This window comes from Microcaecilia unicolor, chromosome 14, assembly GCF_901765095.1.
Source record: "Microcaecilia unicolor chromosome 14, aMicUni1.1, whole genome shotgun sequence".
Lineage (NCBI taxonomy): Eukaryota > Metazoa > Chordata > Amphibia > Gymnophiona > Siphonopidae > Microcaecilia > Microcaecilia unicolor.
The window spans coordinates 22,264,388-22,287,820 of NC_044044.1; the positions used below are offsets into that span (position 1 = coordinate 22,264,388).

Consider the following 23,433-nt stretch of genomic DNA (forward strand, 5'->3'; position numbering starts at 1 on the left):
ATGAGTTTATCTTGTTGGGCAGACTGGATGGACTGTACAGGTCTTTATCTGCCATCATTTACTATGTTACTATGTTACTCTTTGGGGTTCTACATGGAATGTCGCTACTAACTGGGATTCCGGAATCTTGTAAGTCTTTAGGATTCCAGAATCTTCATAACTTTTAGTAAAAGAAGAGTGCTGAGGAGACTTCTACGGTCTATGCCATGATCGTGACTAAATAGATATGGATGGGCTGAAGTGTAAATTTTAAGGGGCTTTGATGTTAGCTTCAGAACGTTTAGTACAACAGTGCTGGACAGACTTCTATGGTCTGTGCCCTGAGAATGAGAAGGACAAATCAAACTCAGGTGTACGTATAAAGTATCACAAACCATGTAAAATGAGTTTATCTTGTTGGGCAGACTGGATGGACCGTACCATACAGGTTTTTATCTGCCGTCATTTACTATATTATTATGTTACTCTTTGAGGTTCTACATGGAATGTTGCTACTAATTGGGATTCCGGAACCTTGTAACTCTTTAGGATTCCAGAATCTTCAGAACTTTTAGTACAAAAAAAAGTGCTGGGCAGACTTCTATGGTCTGTGCCCTGAGAAAGGCAAGGACAAATCAAACTCGGGTATAAACTATCCCATACCATGTAAAATGAGTTTATCTTATTGGGCAGACTGGATGGACCGTACTTTGTTACTATGTTTGCCAAGGCGTGCTAGCATTTTTAGCATGTGTTAAGGCTAGAAATATTCCTATGGGTGTCTCTAGTGTTAGCTTGTGCTCATTTTTAGCGCGTGCTAAAAACAGCGCGGTTTAGTAAACAGGGCACTTAGATTATGAGCCAACTAGTGACATTGTTGTACCCACAGAAAGGCAGTATATCAAATCCGTGACCCTGACCCTTCGTGCCCCCAGAGAAAGGACCAAAACAAGGTTATCAGATATAGTCTCTCTCCTATCCTGAAGAGTAACAGAAGGAATATTCCTGACATCAGTCCTTTCCAGTTACATGGAGAAAATATGTATTAGTGATGAGCAGCCAGAAAATTTTTGTTTCGTATCGTTTCTCGCGTTGTTTCCAGGAATGTTTACTTTATTCATTTTTGTTCGGCCACTTTTTTTGTCACGGGAGCAAAGCACAGTCTTTTGAAAGAGGGGGCACTGTGCACCCATGTTTGTACATGGGCAGTTGGTTCCCTCTTTGCACATACGGCGCTCTTTCTTGAAAGAGTGCGCACAATTATTAACAAATGATAAAGCATTAATTTGCTTGGGTTTTTTTTCTGTCCATTTTCATTTGATGACGACACGCAACGACAAGAGATATATCGTTGACATTTTCCATGTCACTGCAAACTCAGCCCATTCAATCCTAGAAGCCTGACTTCTAGAAAATATTCCTAGCAGATATAATATTTCTATATTATGCTGTTTGGCTGGGATCCTGTCGAGACAACCTCACAGCTGACATCAGTAGCACCATTTGTCTGGATAGACAAAGCCTAGAAAAGCAATTCTCAGGCTCTCATGATATCTTATGCCAGAATTCAAGCCTTAACCCAGCAAAGGTGAAAAAGCAAACATTGCAGTTCCGTGTGCCATGTCTGCAGAGAAGGTGGGTTTTCGGAGAGGCAGTGATTTAGGGCAGGGCTTGGAGATCTGCAGTCATTGAGACCTGTCAGCCCAGCAGAGAATGATCTGTGTTGTACAGCAGCCCTGCAAACTGCTTATATTATAAATAGGTAAGCAGGAATCTGATAGCAATATTTTATCAGAGGAGGTTCAGTTGTTCTGTGTGTTTGAGTGGGTAGGGATGGCAGGGTGTTTCATTAAGGAAAGGGTGTCATAGTTCGTAGAATTGTGACGGGAAGGGAGTCAAGAAGATGCTGTTTGAAAGTGGGAAGGGGTGTCAGATTGTATATGTTTGTGTTGGGAAGGGGTATCAGAGGTTTATGTGTTTTGGGTTGGAAGGGATGTCAGAATTTGTGATCTGTTGTGTGTTGAGGTGTCGGCTTATGCATGTTTGGGAACTGGAAAGGATGTCGAGGTGTTTGTGTGTTTTAACATGGGAAGCGATGCAACAGCAAATGAAACGCCAGAATTTTATCATCCTCACCTTAATATTCCCTTTTCTTTTATTTGTTCTGTTTGTCTGTCTTAATTAGATTGTAAGCTCCGTCGAGCAGGGACTGTCTCTTCTTGTTCACGTGTACAGCACCGCGTACGTCTAGTAGCGCTATAGAAATAAGTAGTAGTAGTCTTTGGGATTCCAGAATCTTGCTACTCTGTGGGATTCCGGAATCTTGCTACTCTTTGGGATTCCGCACAGAATCTTGCTACTGTGGGATTCTGTAATCTTGCTACTCTTTGGGATTCCACATAGAATCTTGCTACTCTTTGTCCTTATCCCTTATTTGTCCTGTTTGTCTGTCCTAATTAGATTGTAAGCTCTGTCGAGCAGGGACTGTCTCTTCATGTTCAAGTGTACAGTGCCACGTACGTCTAGTAGCGCTATAGAAATGATAAGTAGTAGTAGTAAGAGGAATAAATATATTGCTTCTATCTGACTCCATAGTGTAGTCACCCTTGAATACTGCATGCATTTCTGTTCAACACATCAAAAAAAAAAGATATACAGGAACTAGAGACGGTACAGAGCAGGGCAATCAAAATGATAAAAGAGATTAACATGCAAGTGCTGTTCAGCTTGGGAAAGAGACAACTGAGAGGGGATATGATAGAGGTTTATAAAATGAGCTTTGAGGAGGATTGGGTAAGCATAAGTACATAAGTAGTGCCATACTGGGAAAGACCAAAGGTCCATCTAGCCCAGCATCCTGTCACCGACAGTGGCCAATCCAGGTCAAGGGCACCTGGCACGCTCCCCAAACGTAAAAACATTCCAGACAAGTTATACCTAAAAATGCGGAATTTTTCCAAGTCCATTTAATAGCGGTCTATGGACTTGTCCTTTAGGAATCTATCTAACCCCTTTTTAAACTCCGTCAAGCTAACCGCCCGTACCACGTTCTCCGGCAACGAATTCCAGAGTCTAATTACACGTTGGGTGAAGAAAAATTTTCTCCGATTCGTTTTAAATTTACCACACTGTAGCTTCAACTCATGCCCTCTAGTCCTAGTATTTTTGGATAGCGTGAACAGTCGCTTCACATCCACCCGATCCATTCCACTCATTATTTTATACACTTCTATCATATCTCCCCTCAGCCGTCTCTTCTCCAAGCTGAAAAGCCCTAGCCTTCTCAGCCTCTCTTCATAGGAAAGTCGTCCCATCCCCACTATCATTTTCGTCGCCCTTCGCTGTATTTACTCCTTCACATAGAGGTAGGACCAGGGGCCTAGCCAGACAGCAGATTTTGGGTGGGCCTAGCCAAAAAGTGGGCGGGCACCAAATGTTCTCTCCCCCACCCCCACGTCAAAAAAATATTTCAGCTGGTGGGAAAATGCTTCTCTCCAGTCTGCACCTTGGTAGTCTGCAGCAGGCATGTGCTGAAAACTGAGCATGTGATGGTGCCAATATTGTGGAAAGCAGCATTTTCATTACCATGTTGGATGGGCCTGAGCCCTAAGTGGGTGGGCCCCGGCCCACCCAGGCCCACCTGTGGCTACGCCACTGGGTAGGACCAGGGAGCTCTGCATGAAACCAACAGGTAGCAGATTTAAAACAATTTGAAGAAAATGTGTTTCAATGAATGCACAGTTAAGCTGTGGATTTAGTCAAGGCCAGTAGTACAGCTGGATTGCAAAAACAAGGTTTAGAGTAGGTTTTCAGCCCAGTCAGGGTTTCGGGATAGCCTTAGCAAATATGCAAAAGATAGGTTTGCAAGCATCACCTCCGTTGCATGCAAATCTGTCATGTGCATATTCATTATGGATATTCTAGAAACATAACTGGTTGGGTACGCCCTGAGGACTGGATTGAGAACCCTTGTCTAGATCAGGGGTTCTCAACCCAGTTCTCGGGACACACCCAGCCAGTCAGGTTTTCATGATATCCACAATGGATATGCATGAGATAAATTTGCAAAAAAAAAAAAAAATAATGGAGGCAGTGAATGCAAGTTTATCCTATGCATATTCATTGTGGATATCATGAAAGCCAGACTGACCTAGCGTGTCCTGATTTCTGGAGGTCTACTTGAGGTACGCCACCCTCTCGGAGCTGGGGGTGAAAAATGGAACCAATCTCCTCATTGGGACATTGGATACTTCTTGCAAGTGACTTAGATTGGCCTTGATGGGTTGAATGGTCAGAATCAGCGTGGCATTACTTATGTTCTTAATATATATCAGGTTGTGTGTTTTTGGAGCATGGGATGGCGTGGCGGGTTGTAAAGCCAATTCTCTGTTACTGAATACTAGCAGTTCCACGCAGGATTGGCACTAGTAATAGAAAGTTATATGCGTACGTGCTACTGGCACATGTAGTTGCTTGGGCTACTCAGAGTTAGGCAACGGGAAAAATCTGCACTAAGCGTCATTCTATAAGGGCGTTGCGGGCTTACCCCACCTGAAACCTAGCACAGATTGTGGAGCACAAGTTGGCTGCGTTTGGAACCTCCCCTAACCCCCATGCCCCTCCCATGGCCACACCCTCTTTTGGGTTGCATGCAAGATACTTTGGATTTTCTTGTTCATCATGTTGTGGGCCCAAACTAGTGCCAATTAACTCCAGTCAACCTCAATAATTGGCTGATGGGTGCCTAACTTTGGGCAACCTACATAGAATCCGGGGTTAGCGCATAATTGCAAGGGGACATACATGTGGGCGGGCACGGGCATGTCGCAGGTGCGTCACCAAGTGACAAGCGCAACTTATAGAATATTATCAGTTGCACATGTTGCATGGTGCAGGTAGGTATGTCAACATACACCAGCCATCGGCATAAGTTGATGTGCCTAACTTTCGGCATTCCAAAGTGGCGTTGCGTTAGTGTTTCTATAACAGCTTAGACGCACCCAGACGCCATTGTAGAATTGGGACTAAGAGTGTCCCATTGTGACACCTGCATCTTGGTCCCTACGTGTGTGGGGGTGGGTGAGAAAGATTGTTAAGATTCATATGTGTGTGTGTGTGTGTGTGTGAAAGGGTTTCAGGATTTGGGGATTTGTGTTCTTAAGAGGTACTAAGATGTGTGCGTTGGGGATATGAAGGGGCGTCAAGGTTTTGGAAAGGAATGTCGGAATATGTTAGTGTATTGGAAGGTGAGGGATCAGGTTGCATTTTTATCAAGGTTTATCGTTTTATGTTGGGAATGGGTGTCGGTGTATAAGTTGATGATGGGCATGGTTGTAGGATATGTATTTGGGGTAAGAAGGTTTATGAGATTTTCGTGAGAAGGGGCTTCAGGGAGTGTGTTCTTAGTGGAAAGAGATTTCAGAGTTTATAGGTTCACATGGAGAAAAGGTGTCAGAGTATGTGTATTTGTTGCGGGAAGGGGTGTTAGAGCTCATGGTTATGGTGGAAAGAATTGTCAAGCTGTGTTTGTTATTAAATAGTCTCTGCTCCTGCAGGTTCATACAGCAGAAAAACCAGAACGATGAAGCTGGCCTCAAGAAATGAAAAGCCCACTGGAAAAATAGCTCAAACTCTATTGAAGGATCCAGTAAAACTTGTTGAGTTTCACTAGTGGGCCTTTCATTTCTTGAGGCCGTCATCACCTTTTTTGCCTTGTGATTGTGGTGCTCAGTTCCTTCCCACGTAGCAACCATCAGGCACAAGGAAAGGGAGCAATTCTGCTCTATCTCACTCACTTCCATTTTTAATTAAATACGACACTTCAGCAGAGCAACACACTGAGGGAAAAGTGGCATTTTCCAGTGGTTACGATGAAGATCCTTCCAGGATGGAAAGCACTGCTGACACAGGAGACAGAATTTGCATCTGAGAATGCTCATAAGGAGGTATCTTTCCGTGTCTTTGTTATGACCTTGGCTTCCCATCATGCACTTTTCTTTGGTAGGAAAGCCAAAGAGCCCAAGTACACCACTGAGCTGGAAAGATTTTAGTCCTGTCAAATTCCAGGCCACACAAACATTTACGAAAATGCTGTCACAATACTAATCCTTGGAAGAGGATCCTTACCACCTGCCAGGATGTCCCTCTTAGTTCATTGAAGCAGATACTCATAAGTCAGCAGAGTGATTGATTAAGATTATAAATGCACCTTTAATAGAAGATTCCATGTTTGTTTCAAGCAAATTCCGAAAGAAAAAATATAACTTGGACTGTGTCTCTCTAGAAAACAACAGGCCAATTGCAAATACAGTGCATTTTGGTTAAGTGTAGAGCTTCGGGACTGAAGTTTAGCTTGCAGATAACCAGGGTGTCACCCTTTGTTAGCATTATTTCAGTTACCATAAAGAGCCAGTGTAGTGTCATTTATTTATTCTTGCAATAGTACAGTCAACGCCTAAATGTAGTTATAGATTTAAGGCACAGTCAATTTGTAAAAATGTTAATAGGACTTATCACATGCAACTGTAGTCAAGCCACTAAGGGCTTCTTTTACAAAGTTACGCGGCCTTGTAAGTGAAGCCCTAAGGGGCTCTTTTACGAAGCCACGTGGAGGGGAATAATCGAACGTCGCCGGCGAAATAGGTCGCCGGCAATCTATTTTGGCGGCGGCGCAACAGCTGGCCGGAACCGTATTTTCAAAAAAGATGGCCGGCCATCTTTTTTTTCGATAATACGGTGTGAGCCGGCGAAATGCCTTGGATTTCGCCGGGTTTGAGATTGCCAGTTTTGTTTTTCCGCGATAATGGAAAAAACTGCCGGCGATCTCAAACCCGGCAAAATCCAAGGCATTTGGCCGTGGGAGGAGCCAGCATTTGTAGTGCAATGGTCCCCCTCACATGCCAGGACACCAACCGGGCACCCTAGGGGCACTTCAAACATCTTTTAATAACAACCAAATTAGCTTCCAGGTGCATAGCACCCTTCCCTTGTGTGCTGAGTCCCCCAAAACCCACTGCCCACAAGTGTGCACCATTACCCTAGCCCTAAGGGCTGAAGGGGGGCACCTACATGTGGGTACAGTGGGTTTTGGGGGGTTTGGGAGGGCTCAACATTACCCACCAAAAGTGGAACAGGTAGGGGGGGGGATGGGCCTGGCTCTGCCTTTCTGCAGTCCACTGCAACCAACAACAACTGTTCCAGGGACCTGCATACTGCTGTCAGGGTGCTGGGTATGACATTTGAGGCTGGCATACAGGCTGGCAAAAAAGGTTTGTATTTTAATAATTTTAGTGTGGGAGGGGGTTGGCGACCACTGGGGGAGTAAGGGGAGGTCATCCCCCATTCCCTTCGTTGGTCATCTGGTCAGTTGGGGCACCTTTTTGAGGCTTGGTCGTGAAAATAAAAGGACCAAGTAAACCCGGCGAAATACTGCTTATCGCCGGGTTTTATTTTTCCATTATCCGCGAAAGCCGGCCATCTGGTAGCCACGCCCAAGCCTGCCCATGTCCCGCCTTCGCTTCACCGCCAACACGCCCCTTTGAACTTTCGCCAGCGAGGCGAAGGGAAAGCGGTGAAGCTATCACAAATGTAGCTTTTGATTATACGCTTTTCGCCGCTTTTGCGAAATCGCCAGCCATATCCCGATTTGTGTCGGGAAATAGCCAGCGATTACTTTCGATTATAAGCTGGATAGGCGCCTATGTTTGCCAAATTGGAGTTACCACCCGGTTACCGCATGGCCCTCGCGGTAATTTCAGTTTTGGTGCGCATCCGCTATGCGCATCCAAAAAATATTTTTTAAACTTCTGGCGTGCATCAGCTACGCGCGTCAAGTGTCATTTGGTGCACGTAGGTCATTACCGCCCGGTTACCGCGTGACACCTTACCGCTAAGCCAGTGGCTGGCGGTAAGGTCTCAGACCCAAAATGGATGCGGGGCAATTTTTATTTTGCCGCACGTCCATTTTCGGCAAAAATTTTAAAAAGGCCTTTTTTTGTGGGTGCGCTGAAAAATAATTCTGAGTGCGCCCGAAACACGCGTCTACACTACTGCAGGCCATTTTTCAGCGCACCTTAGTAAAAGGACCCCTAAATGCAGTATCGGTCTTTCAATTCCCTAGCCCACCCAGTATTCTTTCACTTTGCTACCACTGCAGCTGTTCAATATCTCTGGCATGCAGAGAAGGGGTGGGGAGCAAGCACTCTCCCCAGCTTCCCAGCCTTGTGATGTACAACTACCTGTGTCACACAGCAGTTGTACCTCATAAAGCTGGGAGCCAATGACAGAGGGCGAGGTGGTTCTGGCTCGCTCCTCACCATCCCTCATTGGCTGTAAGCTTTGGGATATATATCTGCTGCAGGGCACAGGCAGTTGTACATCGCAAGGCTGGGAGCCAGTGAGAAACGGGGCTCACTCCCCACCCCCACCCTTTCTTTGTGTAGCAGATGGGTTGAGCAGCTTCAGTGGCACACAAGAGGAAAAGACACAAGACGGGCTAGCCAGTTGCCCGTAAACAGAGTGATACTGCTTGTATTTAAATGAAGTATGCACTTATAGCTGGTGTACCAAACTGAAGTCATTGATCATTGAAGTCAATGAAAAAAAAAAAAAGAATCCCGGGACATGCAGATAAATGAATCGAGAAGCTCCAACCATCTTTAGAGCATTAGGTTGGCTTTGATGCCTTCCAGTTGGGTTTAGAGCAGGTTCTGGCACAGAGGTCAGTTTATTAGCTCAACCCAAGATTGAAAAGCATTTATGTGGACAGTGGCATCAGCGCCAATCATGTAAGTGTGTTTTGTGTGTGTGTGTGTGTGTGTGTGTGTGTGTTTTTAAATACAGGCCATTTGAATGGATGATTTCATGTCAATCATTATGCAACCAAAATTATCCATCCAAAAAGGGATTGCGGTTTGGGTTGTGCTGTGAACCACTTAGATGTATAATTTGTGTATCTAGGCAGCAATATTCAGTCCCTGTGAGGCTAATTTTACAACAGGGCTTCTGGTTTAAGAAGGGCAAGTAGGCTCCTGTTTAGTATAGGCACTTATGTATCTCTGTAAAATACTAGTGTAAACAGCAGAAATCATGCCCTACATTTCAGGCACCAACACTTAACACCTGCTCTTGTGCATATGTTAATCTATTCTATAATCTTTGCATTTAGTTGAGAACTCCACCCATGCACATACCATGAAGTCATCGCACGTACTTGTGCACTGGTCAACATCTTAAAAGAGGCCATATCTATACATGCATGAAAAAGACTACAAAATGGCCTCCTGAATGTCCAAATTCAACATGTAGGTGGGGCAAATAACAGTTATAACTTCGAGCGTCTTATGTGGACATTGCAAGTTATGCATCTGTATTCGGCACTGCTGTCTACATGGATAACACTGCTAAATATAGGTATGTTTTGAAACTGGCTGAACATTGATCTTTGGACGTACTGTTGGGAACACCCTTTCTAAGTCTGGTTTTTGTCAGGGTGTTTGCATAGACTTTATCCTGTGATTTATTTCAAGGCTCCTTAATGTACATAAAAACAGACTCAAAAAAATACTGCAGTCTTCTCTTCTACCGTCTTTTTTCTTGTCTCCAGAGGGAAAGGGTATTATGATCATCAGTGGACAGACTCAAAGCCCGTTGATTGCAGGGTTCTGCAGTGAGCTCTAATGTATGACTCATGGTTTGGGGCCATCATTGTTCTATACATTTGGCTCTCATTTGGCTCTCACATAGAGATGTTCATAGTGGCTTCACTTTTCCTTATCATCCAGAAAACAAACAAGCTCTTAGTGTTACAGCACCCACCTTCTCTTTTGATATTAAAAGCCTTTAGATCATGTTTGAGGTGGGAGAAGTTCCTTGGGACGCTCTCCTTATCCACCATAGAGAAGAGCACTCAATAATTTATGTTTTGAGGTGGGGCTTCTGGAACACCCTCTCTTAAGACAATTATGCTAACCTTATCCCATTCTAGACTTCTGGTGCTGCCTAAAGAAGTCCACCTTTGAGATAATCATTGGCTGTACAGATGTTTGATAAAAGCATAGCTTGTGTTGTGACCCAGAATTTTCCTCCTGCTCTTTTGTAGTTCTGGGTCAGTCATAACCAGAAATGGGATCTGAGGTCATGAGCCCACATTCAAGGTTCAAGATTCACAGCAACCAAGAGATTTTTTCCTATTTTAGATCCCACTCCTCCCCCCCCCCCCCAACAACAAATATACGTGGAGGGGCATAATCGAAAGGGACACCCAAGTTTTGCTGAGGACATCCGCACAAAACTTCCCGATGGAGGGGCAGGGAAACCCATATTATAGAGACAAGATGGATGTCCATCTTTCATTTTGATAATATGGTCGGGGACGCCCAAATCTTGAAATTTAGGTCGTCCTTATAGATGGTCGTCCCTAGACTTGGTCGTTTCTGATTTTCGGCGATAATGGAAACCAAGGACACCCATCTCAGAAACGACCAAATGCAAGCCCTTTGGACATGGAAGGAACCAGCATTCATAGTGCACTGGTCCCCCTGACACGCCAGGACACCAACCGGGCACCCTAAGGGGGCACTGCAGTGGACTTCAGAAATTTCTCCCAGATACATAACTCCCTTACCTTGTGTGATGAGCCCCCCAAAACCCACTACCCACAACTGTACACCACTACCACAGCCCTTACAGATGAAGGGGGGCACCTAGATGTGGGTACAATGGGTTTCTGGTGGGTTTTGGAGGGCTCATATTTATCACCACAAGTGTAACAGGTGGGGGGGGGGGATGGGCCTGGGTCTGCCTGCCTGAAGTGCACTGCACCCACTAAAACTGCTCCAGGGACCTGCATACTGCTGTCATGGACCTGAGTATGACATTTGAGGCTGGCAAAAAATATTTTAAAGATTTTTTTGAGGGTGGGAGAGGGTTAGTGACCACTGGGGGAGTAAGGAGAGGTCATCCCCAATTCTCCAGTGGTCATCTGGTCAGTTTGGGCACCTTTTTGTGGTTTGGTCGTAAGAAAACCAGGACCAAGTAAAGTCGTCCAAGTGCTCGTCATGGACGCCCTTTTATTTTTCATTATGGGTCGAGGACGTCCATGTGTTAGGTACACCCAAGTCCCGCCTTCGCTATGCCTCCGATATGCCCCCTTAAACTTTGGCCGTCCCTGCGACGGAAAGCAGTTAGGGACGTCCAAAATCGGCTTTCGATTATACCTATTTGGACGAACTTGTGAGAAGGACGCCCATCTTCCGATTTGTGTCAAAAGATGGGCATCCTTCTCTTTCAAAAATGAGCCTGATAGTCTGATACAGTGGCCATCTTTAGGCCTCCAGACCATTCAGGCCTCCACTGATTAACATCTCAGGAATTGGCAAGCAGGTTGTCAAAAGTATGTAGCCATTTTGGAAACATTATCTATGAGCATTTCTACCTCAATGCCAAATACGGAGGGAGGTCCTACTCAGGACCTTCTACATGGCAGTGAACAGTGCTATCACTAAGCTACCAGGTCAATCCAGTACACGTGTCACAACCAGATGATATAACTCGGTGGGGGACACCAGGAAATCCATGGCCACCTTTCCTTTTAGGTTCAGTCTTCTTGTACTCGGAAGTTGCCAAGAAATAAAGCACTAACTCAAAAGTATTTCTTACAGACTTTAATGTTAGACACTGGCTGCTAGATAATAGGAAGCTGGAGAAGTACATGGTAAGACAATCTAGTACAACCCCAATGAATCAGGAACAGTATAGAATCGGCAGGCAAAACCATTATCAGAAATCAAGCACTGGCCATGGCTGGCAGAACAGGATCAGAAATGGTAGACAAACAAAGATTGGTAACAGAAAACAGACAGAAGTAGTAGCACACCAGGAACTCACAGGAGACCTATCAAAGGGCAAGGCAGAGTGGAAGTTCTTGAATACATAGCTTCAGGGAACCAATCAGAACAAGTCACATCATCAGGCTGAGACTTGAGATAGCGTAAAAAGGCAGAAGAATGCCTTGGCACATTGCCAACATAAGGAGGGTGTCCTGTGGGATATGTATATGACAACATGGCTTTGCCTTTGTATCATAGGCAGCAAAACAATGTGAGATGCCATGGCCATGGCCCGACCTACCATTTGTCCCACACACCATCACCAGCGAAGGAACTTGGAGGCCAGGGCAGATGTTGGTTTGTTTGGCCTTCCTAACCAAAATGGCGTCCTGCTGCCCCTATTTTGTATTATTTTCCAGTGATTGTTTTCTGGATGTGTTGTAGATATTCAGGTTTGGACTTCAAGTATTTTGTGCTTGATGTGCCTACCTACTGTTTTCCCCTAGTCCTTTCTTATCTCTAGTCTTGTTGGTATCAGTATCTCTGGGGAGGGGGAGATCTTTAATATTTTGGTGAGATTGGCAATTGTTTCTTATTCCTTTTAATGAGTCAGTATGTAATTGATGGCTTTCTAAGTCTAATTGATACTATATTTTGGTGAGCGGCTTAGATATATTTAGGGTTTGCATGTCTTCCGTGTGACTGTTTCGCTCTTTCCTTTTTAAAATGGGGTTCTTTTCTGGTTGATTTTAAGTGTTTGTATTATTATTGTAAATTGCTGTGATCCGGTATGGCTTAGCGGCAAGATAATTGTAATAAACTGTATTTTGATGCTTTCATTAGTAAATAATTAATTTAGTAGATGCACACAGATTGCCGTGTAGCATGCCCTAAGCCTCAAGAAAGCTGTGATACAAATTTGACAACATAAATAAACAAAAGTAAGCCAACACAAAATAGAACGGATCCAACACCCACAATATAAAGAGACCTGTGCATACTTATAGAATAGAGGGTCAGCACATCCAACTTGGTCTCCACATGTGTACCTAGTTTCAGCAGGCATCAGTCTAGTGCCCAAAGTTTGGCCACAGTAATTGACTCTAATCAATTCCATAAAAGCCACGCGCTTTTAATAGAATCACGCTTAGTGCCAGCCTTCTCTAGTGCTCACTTTTGAGCCTGATTTGTAGAATTTCCCCTTCTCTGCACTGATGTTCTCTCCTCAGGTAAGCACAGAGGCTTCTCTTAGCTCCCGAGAAACACAAAGGTAAACCATGTAGCTTCATTAATCAAACAACTTTTCTCATTACTCCCAGTTTTCTGAATAACACAAGTGAGAAAGCTCGGACAGAACTTTAAAGGTTATCAGGTCATCGAAGACACAAGGTTTTGGACCTGGTTGTACCCAAGTGCAGTTCTAGACTTGTAGTTCCTCTTTTCTTAGAGTTAATTGGTACCACAGGTCCCAGCATGCACTGAAGCAAGACTGGGATTAGCTGAACATGTTCTGGATGGCTTGAAGCCATCTGGCAACCTGACAACAGAACTTCAGAGCAGCAGAGAAGAGCAAGGCATCCACAGACTGCAGGAGAGCTTCCAGAGCACTCTGGTAATTAAACTTTCTATATTTACCTTGCTTTTTACATCACTTCCCCTTGTGCATGCACTGTGTGTGATCTATAAACAACAGAGAACCCAAGAAAAGGGTCTAATTGTGTAGCTGTTCAGTGCAGGTGGTTACCTGACCCCGACTCATAGGTTGATATGATTCTACACTGACTTTACTGATCCTTTTGCAAAACCTTCTGGGAGATCTTCCTTGCATGAAGTTTGGAAAGGCCAGGGCTCATTTGGTATCCCCTTCCAACCTTGTTTCTGCAAAGTTTTCCCCCTCCCCTCTTACTGGAGCTATGGCTGTTAAGAACCACAGACCGTTGAGTTGTTCGATGGCCTTTTGCTATTGCATGATATGAAAGGCAGCCACACCAGTAAGAGGGTCAATTTAGAGAACCCGACAATCAAAACAAAGTCCAAGGAGTTCCTGGAGAAAGAGGCTACAGGATACACCTTCTCTAAGATATTCTGTCACCAGGGGCAGTGCTGAAGGGATTTCATCCAATGCTTCAGGGCCAGTGACACCCAAACCCAGTCCTCTAAAACTCCTAGCAAATCTCCTTTTTGGGATTCTCTGCACTGAATATTCATGAAATATATTTGGTCTAAGCGCTGGATGGATCTGCAGATTTTGTTTCCCTTGAACATCACGGCTGTTGGGGGTGGTCAAGGACTAGATTTAAGAGTCAACGCTTTTGACTATATTAACCTCAGAAAACCAGCAGGGGCTCAACTGGCATGGCTTATGATACATCATAACAACACAGCTGGAGGTGGGGGGGGGGGTGTAATATAAATCGTGCAGCAAAATTTTGAACAGTTTGAAGGGGAGAGAGATGATTTAGTGGGAGACTATGAGTAGCAAGTTGCATGTAGTTTAAATGGGAATGAGTGGTGGATAAGGGTCCAGAATGGAAAGGAGAATTTTGTTTCTCTTATAGAGAAAGAAATGACAGCTTATAGTAGTCTGTCAAGTATATGCAGAGAAAGAGACAGAAATCAAAGATGATCCCAAGGTTATGAGCTGAGGAGACAGGGAGGATTAGAGTGTTATTCACAGAAATAGAGAATGGGTGGGGGTTAAGGGGGAAAAATAAGAAGTTCAGTCTTGGCAATGGTCAGTTTCAGATGGTGGTGGGACATCCAGGCAGCAATGTCAGACAAATAGGCTGGATTCCTGCTGAAATTTCTGCCGTAGAGAAGTAGATCTGGGAGTCATTAGCATAAAGATGATACAAAAAACTATAGGAGGAGATCAGAACACCAAGGGAATAAGTATAGAGAGAGAAGACGAGAAGTCCTACAACAGAGCCCTAAGGTACAGTGACTAACAGTAGGATAGCAAAACTATCCCATGAGTAAAGACTGGAGTACAGTACTTATGTACAGTTTGTCATCTAAAGCTAGACAGCTTCTTATAGAATTAACACCAATAGTATCAGACGAAAGTATGCTTAGTCTAGATCAGAAGTACTTAACCCAACCCTTGAGACCCACCTGCCGGTCAGATTTTCAGGATATCGCCAATGAATATGCATGAGATAAATTTGCATGCAAATCTATCTCATGTATATTCATTGTGGGTATCCTGAAAACCTGACTGGCTAGGAGTGTTCTGAGGACTGGGTGCTCCACCCTCTAGATTATTCAGGTAAAATTTGAGTTAGTGTTAAGAGATTTTCTGTCTGTTCTCTGGTATATCTTCATATTTATTGTTTCCAGAATAATTGCTTCACAGCACTTTTAGGCCACACACCCATGGTTCTGAGCGGATCACAATACAACATGAGCCAACAGTACGGCATCAATAAACAAAACATGACAATATGCATATTAATAATATCAATCAGACATCTAACTTATTCTTGGGACCAATAAAAACTCTGATATCAACAGCAAGGTCACTAAGGCCTTGTAAAACAACTAACCATCCACCAGTTAGTAAGATATTACAGCTAACTTCACCTACAAAGAATCGATGTACAGCACGTACCAAGGCAAGCCATGAACTGGAAAACCAAAGGGAAAAAAACTCCAGGAAGGCCAAGATGGACGTGGCATCAAACAGTTGAAAAGAAGCAGTTGCTGAAACACAAGACTGACAGCTATGGAAGATGGATCTGTCTGCTTTGGTACCCGGTCAAAATAGCCCCAACAAAAAAGCTCCCGACATAATAGCCCCCTGACATAACAGCCACTGTCAAAATGGCCTGCCCATAATATAGCCCTTGACAAATTAGCCCCCTGACAAAAGGGCCTGATCAGGCTGCCCAGAATATGGTACTGCATTTTGTCAAGGGTTATTTTGTAGGAGGGGCCATTTTGTCAAGGGCTATTTTGTTAGAGGCTGTTTTGTCAGGGCTATCATTTATTTATTTATTACATTTATATCCCGCGCTTTCCCACTCAAAGCAGGTTCAATGCGGCTTACACAGTAAATGGTATACAGAATATTGTTAGAGAGGGTAAAGGTTAAGTATACCAGAATAATAGACGAGATGGGTAGGTAGAAATAGGCAATGGAGAGGGAAGTAAGGAGGGAGATGAAGTCTGGGTCAATGTCGTTATCATGGGGGTATGTGTTAGGTATATGGTTCGTAAGATTAATCTGGATCGTTTGGATATGCTTGCTTGAATAAATGGGTTTTTAGTTCTTTTCGGAAGGGTAGGTAGTTGCAGATTGATTGGATATATCTGGGAAGAGCATTCCAGAGTTGACTGCCCAGGAAGGAGAAATTAGATCCATAATAGGTCTTGTATTTGATCATTTGCAGTTGGGGTAATGCAGGCTGAGGTAATTTCGTGAAGATTCAGACATGTTTCTGGTAGGGAGGTCAATCAGATTGAGCATATAGTCCGGAGATTCACCGTGGATAATCTTGTGGATTAATGTGTGGACCTTGAAGTTGATTCGTTCTTTGATAGGGAGCCAGTGAAGTTTTGCACGAAGAGGGGTTACGCACTCAAAACGTGATTTGCCAAAAATGAGTCTCGCTGCTGTATTCTGGGCAGTCTGAAGTTTTTTCAGGATATGGGCTCTGCAGCCAAGGAAAATGCTATTACAGTAGTCTACATGGGTAAGTACCGTGGATTGTACTAAATTCTGGAAAGTTTTCAGGGGAAGATAGGGTTTTACGCGTTTCAATATCCACATCGTGGATATCCTTATTATGTCGGGGTTCTGTCTGCTTTATGCATCAAATGGCTCAAGAAGACATAATAATAATTACGGAAAGGTGTGATGGATTTGTGAACAGCCTCCCAGAGAAGGCTGTTCAGACTGTTCACTCCACATAGCACAAGCACAGTGGATCCCAAAGGGAGAGCAAAGATTGTAGAGGTTAGTAATGGGTATGGTGGGTTGGATTGAACAGCCATATGGGGCCCGATATTCAAAGCGATTTAGCCAGACGTTGACCAGTTAAATTACTTGGTTGGGGCTAGCTATAATATTTCAGTGGCACTTAACCGGCTACGTGCCGCTGAATATTGCGGTTAGCGCCGAAGTCAAAGGTAGACATGTTGGGGGCGTTCTGGCAGCGGAGTCAGCACTTGGTTGCTTAAGTGTTCATATTCAGCCCTTAAGGGAGGGATTCTATATATGGTGCCTAAACAATGCACGCAGAAAACATTTCCGCCTAAGCGTATTCTATATTTGGCGCCTACATTTAGGCACGGTATACAGAATACGCTTAGTTGATATCCCAGTGCCTAAAACTATGCGCGTCCATTTACACCAACAAAAACATGGCATAAATCCTGGCGCGTAGATGTAGCGCAGAGAGCCATATTAAGTTAGGCACCCTGCATTACAGAATATGCTTAGTGAGTTGTGCACCTAAATTCTAATTATTGCCAATTAGTGCTGATTATCACTTGTTAAGTACTGTTAGCAACACTAATTAACTTGTTAAGCCAATTAACTTACACGCGTTATTGTAGAATCCACCTGGATTCTGGCGCGAATCTCTAGGCTCTAGGGGTAAGCAGCCAGGTTTACTGCTTAAATGGGACTATATAAATGTCCTATCAATGAGCGCTAACCCATGGCCACTTAAGTGATGAATATCAAAATATCAACTTAAGTGGTGAATATCAACTTAAGCAGCTATGTGTTAGCTGGCTTAAAAAAATAACCTGATATTAACTAATTTGTTAGTCTCACACGGGCTGCACAAACTGCAGCAGGACATGTTCATCCACTCCTGCCCTAGCTGAGATAATATTTAACCATCTCTCTGACCTCATGTGCAGCTTTCTTTAAATTAGTCACCTTACTTTCTAACTGTTCTTACTCTCTTACCTATCTCTATGTTCCATCTTTGCTTATACCCTACACTTATCAATTAAAATGTTCTATTACGTATTGTGTTGACATTGCAAGCAGTATACTGTGCCCATAAATATTAAGTAAGATAGCAGATACTGCATACTCCTGGGGTAAGCCTGTGATCAAAGTCATCCATGAAGAAGCGTGATTATCTGTCACGACCTGTTGAACTCAATCGCATCTGCAAGACCCATGGTTTGTACTAGATTGTTGCAAACCTTTTGGATCGGAGGATAGAATTAGCTGAAAATCCGAACCATGTGGAGGGGCGTTGTCGATAAAACATCTACGCCCGATTTTGGATGTTTTGCTAAAAAGAAGGTGGGTTGCCAAAAGCCTATAAATACCGCCAAGCTGTAGGGTGCTGTCCATTGTCAATCCATTGCAATTAATACACCAGTTCAGGCAACCCACCTTGTTTTTATATGTATATTTGTGATGACGTACTTGTTCATTAAGGTATATTTTATATATTTTTAGTCTGACATCATTTTGTATACTTCCCAGTTGCTTTTTGTATTGCGACATCTGTATTTGCGATTGAGTGCCCCACTTTTTGTTATGCACATTCTTTAACGGGAAGTCTTTTATTTTCTCTTGTCAGTTTTTGGAAATGCGTGTGTATATCTCTCACTGGGTTTTTTTTTATCTCTCTGTAAGAGGAATGCAACTTCCCTATTGCTAATTATCAACTGATTATTGCCCTGAAATGCTGCCTTCAGAGACGTGATACATTTGAAAAAGTCCCTTTTAGCTGTGTGCTTGCTCTATCAGGCAGCGTTCCTTCTCAGCGTCAACACAATTACTCTAGTGCCAGCCTGCTGGTAGCTGGCACAGCCATCTTTGGGCTTCAGTGCCTTTCAGCTTTCTGAGGTCTGCTGCCTTCGTTAATTAACATCTCGAGGGCTGGTGAGCAGATTGCTGGAAGTATCCAGCCAATCTGCAGCCATAAACTATCCAGTGTTCATCAGCATTTCCACCTCTATGGTGAATAAGGAGGCTGGGCCCCCAGAGACTGCCCTCACCCCACCCATGACCCATTCTTGTGAAAGCGTTTAATTCCAAAAGAGAAAACATCTCTGGGTCACTTGCAACATGTTTGCTTTCTAGGTGGTGGCTCCTGGTGACCTCACCTTGGCCTCACTTTGCCTATCTCTTCACAGACACGCGACAGTGAGCCGGAGCGATGCTCAAATGCGTGGTACAGTTTACTGAAATAGGTGTATGAACACAAGTACAGCAGTCGTAAAACTGTGCCTGTTTGCACGCCCCTGGCCAGTTGATCCCACTGGTCTAGGTCCTTCAATGGTCTTGAAAGGGAGGACCTATGACTAGAGGAAGCAGGGAGAATCTTTCTAGCTTGAGGGAGTCTTCATTTCTCTTGATAATGTTGGGGCCCTGCTGCTGCTGCACCTTAAGTGTTTGTATGGGTGGAGGGAAGGCAAAGGAGTCTGACATCTGGCATAGAAAGGGAATGAGCCCTAAGTGACTCAACCCCTTCTCTGCCCCCCACCTAACAATTCTATTTTTAGCTGCATCTAGAAAAACGCTGTTTTGATTGCTTCGTGCAGATAAACGTTTTATGGTGACCTCCACCCCCTCCCCCCTCCCCTTGGAACATTGACGTCAGTTGTGCTTGGTTATTAATTAACTCGTTTTTAGCCTCTGATTTCTTATCTGCATCTTATCATCTCCTGGCCTTCTGCTGCTAATACAGATACCGCTATTAATTCAACTAGTGCTGCGGGTATTACTGATTCCGCTGTTACAAGTAGTTGCCACTTCTTGGTGCTGCTGCTTTTACTCCTGGTACTTGGTACAAACTTTCCCTTATGCTTTCTGTCCATCAGCCTGTTGCTGAAAGGGTGTTATGCCTCTGCAGCAGGTCTGGAATTATCTTGCAACTGATAATCAGCAATAAAAATTCACCCTTATCTGAAATAGTACATGGCAATGCTGCCCTCCCCCTTTCCCAATGCAGAGCAGCTCTGCTCCTCCACTCTGACTGAGATTCTAGAACACCAATTCATTTGCACATCTCTGCAGGTCCTTCCTCGCCCCCTGCTGGCATACTTCGCATACTACTCCACGCGGTCCACTCTGCAGCAGCTCAACAGAGTACAGCAGGAGCATCCTGAGCTGGAATCTCACCCTATGTGGCATTCCCCCTAGAGCCCCGTCACAGGGGAGACAAAGGATGGGGAGTGATATTTATGCCCCATTTCCTTGCGCCCTGTGGGGCCACACAGCCCACACAATCCTCGGGACTGCCCTGTAGTATGCAGAAGCCTTGCCACCTGCCCTGGAAGGCAGCCAACTTGTCAAATTAATCATAGATTTATGGATTGTAAAAAAAAAAAAAATCTGATTGGTCCATGCTTGGAAATGCACAACCAGAGAATGTGGTAAAGGCAGTTAGCTTAGCAGAGTTTTAAAAAGGTTTGGACGGCTTCCTAAAGGAAAAGTCCATAGACCATTATTAAATGGACTTGAGGAAAATCCACTATTTCTGGAATAAGCAGTATAAAGTGTTTTGTACTTTTTTGGGGATCTTGCCAGGTATTTGTGACCTGGATTGGCCACTGTTGGAAACAGGATGCTGGGCTTGGGCTTCCTTCTGGAGTTCATAAGATGCAACATGTACAGGCAGGGGCGGACTGACCATTAGAACAGGGCAGTGCCTGAGGTCCCACTGTAGTAGGTGACCCACTCTCTCCTAGCTTCAGTCTAGTTTAATCACTTTTGATAGGTGGTTACAGACCCATGGCCCTTATTGCCCAAGGGCTCAGGTCACTGTCAGTCCGAACCTGTAGGCAGCCTATCACAGTGTGCTTGGAAATTCTTTTTAATCAAGCCTGTGGCTCCCAATACAGTGGGAAATATTTCTGCCGCATTTTCTGGATCTCTGACTGTATTTCTTAATGTTTCCTCTCCATCCGTTACACAGAATAATCGTTTGGAACTGACACCTCAATACCATTCTGGCGTTTTTCTCTTTTACCACGATGTCAGGTTTTCTTGCATCAGGTCCTCTATCGTTTAGAATTGGAATGTCCCAGATATTGGGAGGAGGTACAATGGGGATAGGGGTAAGATACAAGAAAAAGGCTGAAGATACAGCAGGGATAAGGGACAGGGAAGCAGAAGGGGCTGGTGAAAGAATGAGAATGCAGAGGAAGGTAAATAAAGCTGGGGAGGGGATAAATGAAGAAGGTGAAAATGGGTGATTAGAAAAGGAGTAAAGGAACAAAATGCGTTTAAGGTCTGCACCCTGGTTCATAAGATTGTAAGCTCTTTGAGCAGGGACTGTCTTTCTTCTATGTTTGTGCAGCGCTGCGTACGCCTTGTAGCGCTATAAAAATGCGTAGTAGTAGTAATCTCAAGGAGTATCAACATTCCATGTAGAACCCCAAAGAATAGCAAGAGTCTGGAATCCTAAAGAGTGACAAGATCCATGCAGAATCTCAAAGAGTAGCAACATTCCATGTAGAACCCCAAAGAACAGCAAGATTCTGGAATCCTAAAGAGTGACAAGATTCCATGCAGAATCTCAAAGAGTAGCAACATTCCATGTAGAACCCCAAAGAACAGCAAGATTCTGGAATCGTAAAGAGTGACAAGATTCCATGCAAGATTCGTAACCACTCGCCTCCACCTACCCTCCTCTCCTCTTTCCTGTACACATTAATTGATTTGATTTGCTTACTTTATTTTTTGTCTATTAGATTGTAAGCTCTTTGAGCAGGGACTGTCTTTCTTCTATGTTTGTGCAGCACTGCGTACGCCTTGTAGTGCTATAGAAATGCTAAATAGTAGTAGTAGTAGCCTCTTGTAACCAGAGCTAATATTGTGATGTCATAATGCCTCAGGCCACCAATAAGAGCCAACCTCATCAGTGATGTCACAATGGCTTGATTGTCCTATACTTGGCTCACTTTTATTACATAGCTCTTTGAGCAGGGACTGTCTTTCTTCTATGTTTGTGCAGCACTGCGTACGCCTTGTAGCGCTATAGAAATGCTAAATAGTAGTAGTAGTAATCATACACGGTGAAGCTCCGGGATATATGTCAGACCTTATAGACCTATCAACCAGAAACTCTACTAGTCTATCACATACGTTCCTGAATCTCCACTATCCCAGCTGCAAAGGAATAAAATATAAATTAACATATGCATCCAGTTTCTCCTATACAAGCACAAAAATATGGAATGAATTACCAAAATCCAAAAAAACAAATCACAATTAATTTCCGTAAATTATTGAAAACCAATCTATTCAAAAAAAAGCATACCACAATTAATCCATCCTAATTTGACAGTAAACAAATTCACACTAGATCCACAGAATAATCGTAACTCTTTATTTTCTTGTCCATACTAGTTTTATCATGGTTTTGAAGTTTATATTCTATTCTTTTAGACAATTTATCACGCCTAAAATGTTTTACCCATTACCTCTTATTTCTTATTATGAAAATGAACTCCCTTACTTGAACACCTAACCTACTTTGTCTCCTCCACCTTAATTATGTATTTCTCTTTTCCGAAATTGGTGATCACCATTACGGAACAATTGTAAGCCACATTGAGCCTGCAAATAGGTGGGAAATGTGGGATACAAATGCTACAAATAAATAAATATTCCTTTAGGGTTGTGATCCCAGTGCTTTTCTGGTACAGTGATGGCATAATCTTTATGACGTTTCCAGTGGGTGAGACATGCCAATTTATTGTGCCTTTCTGTACAGAATTTTCTGGCATCAGTTACGAGGTGGCAGAGCCTGGTGCTTATCAGGTCTAGGGATGCCTCACTGCTCTGTAGGCTCATGTTTCAGGGTCAGGTATTGTTCACACATCTGGCATTGCTTATATCTCACCACTGAGGATGGGAGGAAAGGTCACACTCCAGAGGTTTGAACTGCCTAAGCAAAGAAACCTTCTTTGATGGGCTGCGCCAAGAATCCAGGCGAGACAATAAAGAAGAAATAACTCAGGATAAACTATTCTCTGAAAGCAAACATTGCGGCAAAAGCCTAGAGTCACATGAGCCAAGAATGCTGTGAAACCACATTCCAGGTGCAACACAGTGGCTCTGGGTGTGGTGAAGGACCAGGAGAGGTAGCCCAAAGACTTGAATGCTGCAGTCGCATCTGTCTTAGCAGCAAGGGCTTCATGGCAATTGTCCATCACACCAGCATGGAGCCACCTCTCTTCAGCTCCTCAGAGACCCCACACTTCACATGAGGTCACAGAAAGTCAACAGAGCACTTGGGTAAAGACAGACTCCCCAATATAGCTCATCCCCTCCACGGCCTGCTGCAGGAAGGCTCCGATGCGGCTTGATCTTGCAGTTGAGGATGTCCATCCAAAAAGACATCCTTTTTGGATGCCCCCCCCCCCCCCTCCCCAATAATAAAAACGTCCTTTTTGGACGTGCTTTACTCAGCTGAGAGACCTGGAAGTCTCTGAGCCAATCACAGCGCGGCACAGGTTTTTATTAAGTGAAGGACGTCCAAAAAGAACGTCTTTGGAGTGTGGGGGTTTTTTTTCAGGTGAAGGACATCCAAAAAGGACATTCCTGATGACATTTTTTCTTCCGATTTGCCACAAGGAGAGGTGTAGACCTCCCATTAGGTTTTTCAAGGTAAGGGGATCGGAAGACCGTAGTGCATCTCAT

General features: G+C 43.9%; 2 protein-coding genes across 2 annotated transcripts in view; one reads left to right on the forward strand and one right to left on the reverse strand.

The window, feature by feature from the left end:
• LOC115457015 (mucin-16-like) overlaps positions 1 to 9,181 on the reverse strand; it is a 139,250-nt gene extending 130,069 nt beyond the window's left edge. Inside the window, 1 exon segment of the mRNA XM_030186440.1 lies at positions 9,171 to 9,181. Coding sequence (XP_030042300.1) covers positions 9,171 to 9,181 — 11 coding nt within the window.
• Positions 1,620 to 23,433, forward strand: part of ACHE (acetylcholinesterase (Cartwright blood group)) — a 67,621-nt gene continuing 45,807 nt past the window's right edge. Inside the window, exon 1 of the mRNA XM_030187353.1 lies at positions 1,620 to 1,741. The gene's annotated coding sequence lies outside the window, so the exon portion shown is untranslated. The remainder of the gene's footprint in view (positions 1,742 to 23,433) is intronic.